Source organism: Aplysia californica, unplaced genomic scaffold (assembly GCF_000002075.1).
Source record: "Aplysia californica isolate F4 #8 unplaced genomic scaffold, AplCal3.0 scaffold00134, whole genome shotgun sequence".
Taxonomy (NCBI): Eukaryota; Metazoa; Mollusca; class Gastropoda; order Aplysiida; family Aplysiidae; genus Aplysia; species Aplysia californica.
The window spans coordinates 133,300-139,007 of NW_004797404.1; the positions used below are offsets into that span (position 1 = coordinate 133,300).

A 5,708-nucleotide genomic window follows, 5' to 3' on the forward strand; every position below is an offset into this window, starting at 1 on the left:
CCCCCTCTTTGGTAATTGCCTTCCCGTTCCAATTGATAATTCCCTGAAACCCCCCACTAACATGCCCCCTCATACCCCAGGAACACAGTGGGTCCACCAAAGTTCAGTTAGCCCAAAATAAATTTTTAATACAAAAAAGGCAGAACAATATTGCTGGCTAATGGCCTTCATGGCCACTTTTGTCCTTAACAGTTATTTCTGTTTCTTATGGAAACAAACAGGAAGGCAATTTCTATTACAAGAGCCCCCAATTTTTATTTGTCTATTATCCAGGTTCCTGTTTTGTGAATAATTGAGTTAAAACTTTCACAGTGGCCACGTTCACGGCGTCGTGAACGTAGTCTGCAGGCTACGTTCATGCCTTGAATGCAGTTTGGGGAATACCAAATCATGACTTAAATGTTAGACATTGTTTTACGGTCTTTTCTCATCTTTGTTTCGCTATATTTTGTATTTTCAGCAACAATGGCCATCCGACCATTGGTCAAACCAGTCGTGGTCAAGAAAAGGACCAAGAAGTTTATCCGTCACCAGTCTGACAGATATGGAAAGGTCAAGGTATGTATTTGGTAAATGAGTTATATTAGAGATTGCATAACACATTACACCCTAACTCACCCGGGATCACCCATGAATTTTCTTGTAAGCTCCACCCTAACTCGCCCGGACCTAGTGTCTTTAATAACGAAGTCTCTCCTTGACGAGACTCTGGAGCTGAGATTTTGATTGACATAGTTATTGCAAATTTTTTTTTCTTCCGTTTGATACCGTAACGTTTTTTTTCGGGCCAGTAGTTTTAGTATTAGAGCAGTCGAAGTGCGATTGCGTTTCCGACACGTCGAAGGGGTCTCGACTTTTTGGAAAGCAACACAACTGAGTTTGAAAAAGGAAACGATGATGGATTTGAGCAAAAACAAGTATATGATGAATCAGATATTGATGAAAACGTAGCAAGAGTTTGGGTGATTCAGATTTATCAGATATAGAATTTAGATCTACGGCCCGACGCGAGGCTGAGAGTGAGAGTGACGGGTCAGACACCCTGATTGAACTAAAGTTACAACATTTCCAACAGTTTGCGTATACATAAAGTTATATTTTTCTGAAACTACATTCATTTTTCTTTCTAATTTTTATTTTTGCAGGATTTTTGGAATTTGTTTAGTACTGTCGAACCTGCCCTGACGGCCACCTCTATAAGTCGGCCACTTTCCATTTCCCCGCTTGCGTTTTTTCGATATTATTTAACTGTAAAACGGGCACCTGTCCAGCGCGACCGCGGCCACCCTATTTTAACACACAACCCCTATCACACCAAGTAATAGAGTGGAGTCCTCTTATAACGAGTCCGGAAAAGACGAGAAGTCTGTTATAAAGACACTATTCTAAAACCCCGTTTTTTTCTCTTCTTTACCTTTGTAAATAAAATACTGCTATAGCGCAATCGGACAAACATGCGAGTCGGTTATAGCGGAATATTGCTGCTGCTGTGCACAGTGCATAGGCCAATTATTCATGATTAAAAAACTTCGCCAGTTGAGAAACTTGCTGTTGATCTAGCGAAACAAAGAATGGGAGAGCCAATGTGTGTCAACAATGAAGGCCGGAGCGACTGAGTAGGGAGGGTGTGGCATGCGCAGACAAGCAGAACGCATCGCTTGATAAGCCAGTGTAAGCTTAGTTTAGATTATCAAGGCCTGCCATGCCTCTCACTTCTCCGATGAAGATAGAGAGGTCACAGCAATGTGATGGGTGGAGCGAATGAGTGACATGCGCAAGCTGGCGGAATGCACCACAGGGTGAGGTGGGGTGGGGGAAAACACAGCGGGCGAATTACCCGCGAGCCCTTTCTTTCTGATCGCCAATGCCGAGCTGTCAGTCAACATCGCTAGATCTAGCGCTAGAGAAAGAAACCTGATTAGATTTTTGATCAAGTAAGACCTTAAGGTCATGTTGAAACCAAATCATCATCAGGGGAGATATCAAAAGGAAATAAACAGAACTGCAAAATCATAGATTTGGCCTACTTTACAGTTTCCCTTTATTTTATTACTGGATCCTTATAGCGAGGATCCTGCTATAACGGACATTTTGCTCCGGTCCCCTCCCTCTCGTTATAACAGGATTCCACTGCAACACCTGTCTTAGACGGCCACCTTTGTGACTCCATTGCGTTTTGTCATAAATTGTGTCATAGACATTGCTTGAAATGTTACCGATGGGGAGACACAGGCTTGTGGGGCATTACTAAACTTCATGAATTTTGAAAACATCTTTGCGTGGAAACTGCTCCAATTCTGAACAGACTGGGCAGAAATAAGTCAAATTTACTCCTGTTACAGAATCGATGTAACTTTGAACTTACAAAGGAATCAGTGCTGTTTGCTGTTCTCTGATAACCCCCTTTACAACTTAACAAAGGGGTACAGCACAGGAAAAACCTACACTGAACTTATTTATAATCTGTTTAGTTGTAGGCAGGCAATCACATGCTGCCTGTTGATCGCGCACCATTCACATGCTGTCAGGCCATCTTGTTTAGTTTTGTAACCCAGTTTGATAGTTGTGAGGAAAAGTAGGTGCCTTTGGTTAGGGGGGGGTTAGGTTGGTTAATTTTTTGTTTTGAGTTGTATAAGTTTTGTGATTGATGTACTTTTAACTCTCTTTGTCCCGCAGTCCAACTGGCGTAAGCCCAAGGGTATTGACAACAGAGTGAGGAGGCGCTTCAAGGGCCAGTACAAGATGCCCAACATTGGTTATGGAACGTGGAAGAAATGCAAACACGTTTGCCCTGATGGATTCAAGAGATTTCTGGTTCACAATGTCAGGGTAAGCAGATTTGGAAATAATTATGACGACTTTAGTAGTTGTGCTCATTTTTGCTTAAATTTTTGTTTGTTTTGTTTTGGGTAGAATGTATAGTTCATTCTATGCTACGAGGTCCTGTGTGCAAGTGCAAGTTGTGCATGCTAAAGATCCCCTGGTGGTTCTTAAATCGATTAAAAGTAGGCTTCAGCTGCTACTCAGACAAAATTAAACATTCCTACCAAAACTGAAAATACTCAAGTCAGTACCTACTTTGGGGAGGGGGGTCAGGATAATGTAACTTTGGCTGACTAAGACTGACTAGTTGAGAGCATCTGAACAAAAGAATGAATGGAGAACCATGATCGTTCATGTCTGTCGCAGATCTGGCACCTGGTGGTGATGATTATTTTGCTTTATCTGCATGGGCCGCTATGTCTAGTAAATCAAAATGAAGATAAATCTTTTTTTAAAAAAGGTTGGCAGTTTGTGCATCATTCATTGAAAGAGGTTTCCTGATGTTTTTGGGATTACACAGCAACCCCTCTAGGATATTTACTCTTTACTAGACCTGCATGTTTGCTGACAATCGTCTGAAATCGGACAATCGCGACCAGACCCGCGAGCTGGCTGATGCTATCGCTAGGCCCACCTGTATCAGTTAATGTGCGTAGTGCGAGGCCTGACTGATTGCCAGTGCCCCCCTTTTCTCCTGTCGGCTTTGTCGGCACTTTCGTTTTCGTGCCGACGTCGGCGTTTCCGACACAATTGTCGGAACCTGAGTAGAAATGCGAATACGAAAAAGGACGACGACCTAAATTATCTACTTTCAGTTTCGTGCTCGAGCGGCCATTTTGAATTTCGTTTGTTGACAAATTCAATTGTTCAGATCGTGTGGATTCATTCAAGTCCGACTCACTTGTTCTAATAGGATCTAGATCTAGATCTAGATCATTATAGACCTCAATGGAGGATTCATATTCCAATTCTATTGTGTCAAACCCTATCATAGGTTTTGCTATAATATTAATGTTGGTAAAAAGCATTTCATCAGGTGCGTGAATTATTTATTTTTTTAGATTCTAGACTCAGCTGAGTCCCTCTCTGTTCGGAATCGGATGCGGATTTCTAGTTCAAGCCTCAAGGCCTATTCCTATTCACTTCTACAAGGTCTAGATCTAGATCTATTTAGATTACTAGATCTATATGGAGGATTCATATTCCAATTCTTTTGTGTTATAGCAATGTAGATGTAGGCCATATTTATGCTCCTTGTTTGTTTTGGAGTGGGTTTTTTAAAAAAATTTTTCATTTTGGACTTGTGCTGGCCTTTGTACATGAGGCCCGTTGCAGGTTCTTTTTTGGGGTACACCTAGGGGTAGGGTTAGGTCTCTTCTTTATTGTGTTTGTTGGGGTGGTCGTTGGTTACTCGGAAGTCTTTCCTTATGACACCCACAAAAGCTCTTATGGGGGGGGGAGGGGGTGTGCAAAATTTTCAGACAATCTGGTTGAGGCTCACATGTAGGTCTATCTTTATGCTTTATGGAAAAGAGGCATATGGACGGCTTATTGTCAGATTCTGCTATATGCTGTTTTGAAAAGTGACTGAGCTAATAGGGTTCGTACGGGTCTTGGAAAACTGGAAAACTCTTGGAATTTTGGGAAATTGGCAAAATCCTTTGAAAAACAAATTTTTAACTAGATCTATTCTAAAAGTATTTCCTCGAAGTTTAGAAAGCCTCGACTTTTCCCATTTTGAAGTGTAATATATTTTTGCATGCTGAACGAAAAATTTTCTTCCGAAATAACATGTTATTTGTTTTGGCGAAACCTGGCGGTAGATGGAGGGGGCACCATGAGGTTTGACTGTACGTCACATATCTGCAGTGGATCTTGTGCCAGTATTTACTTTTCATTCTATCATTTATTTTCGTTGCAAGTCTGTCCACCCCACACAGACAATATATGACTTCTAACGATCTTGCGTGACACCAGGGCCACTCTAAGACTGATTTGATTTGCATTAACATTAGAAGAATGAATCTGTGGAGGCTGAACAGTTTTTTATTTTTTGTCGTAGTCAGAATTTTATTGTATTTTTGTGAGTGGCTTTTCTTTGAACTCACGATTATAAAGAAATTCACTTTGAGGGTGTTGATCTATGCTTTCCAGATAAAGTTTTGTTTTCTTGCTTCCTCGATGAAGGATTTGTCATTAATTGTCTTTTTCTTTCTCTGGTCAGGAGTTGGAAGTTTTGCTCATGCAGAACCGTACCTTTGCCGCTGAGATTGCCCACAACGTGTCAAGCAAGAAGAGGAAAGACATCGTGGAGCGTGCTCAGCAGCTGGCCATTAAAGTGACGAATCCAAATGCCCGTCTCAGGTCCAAGGAGGACGAGTAAATTATGTGAATGGTTGAATAAAAGTAAAAAAAAAAAGACTCAAATTTTTTTTATTTGGATTTTTTCCCCTTGCTCCTTTGGATTTGTCTTTGGTTAGAAAGTTTCGTATACATACAGTATTACTATAACACGGATAGGTCGAACAAAGAAGACTTGAAATCACTCTTATGTCGGTCCCATTTTTTTCCCTTCTTGATCTTTGTAAGATATCCCTCAAACTACTGATCCCTCAAATTACAGATGCTGGTCCCAACGAATTCAAGCTATCCGTGCTATACTGTATTTCTTTCTTGATGTTATAATTAATAATGTGTTGTGTGTCCTGTTAGTTTTAGTATTTTATGCAGAGAGAGGGTGTGCCGATCTATATAGATCTGTTGATCTGGTATTGAACTCGTATATATATGTGTTCCATGACTGGATCCTCTTCACTTAAAGCAAACTGAGCCTGTGTTGTTTTAGCTGTTGCGAACCTTTGTCAGTTGGTTCTTCTAGGCTATCA

At 41.0% G+C, this 5,708-nt stretch overlaps 1 protein-coding gene across 1 annotated transcript; it reads left to right on the forward strand.

Annotated features, from left to right (window-relative positions):
- The first annotated feature begins 430 nt into the window (after positions 1-430).
- LOC101859096 (60S ribosomal protein L32) lies at positions 431-5,245 on the forward strand. Its single transcript, XM_005096648.3, has 3 exons — positions 431-558; positions 2,677-2,829; positions 5,048-5,245. Exons 1-3 carry the CDS (start codon positions 466-468, stop codon positions 5,204-5,206), a joined length of 405 nt encoding a protein of 134 aa, XP_005096705.2. The 5' UTR covers positions 431-465; the 3' UTR covers positions 5,207-5,245.
- The last annotated feature ends 463 nt before the right edge of the window (positions 5,246-5,708 follow it).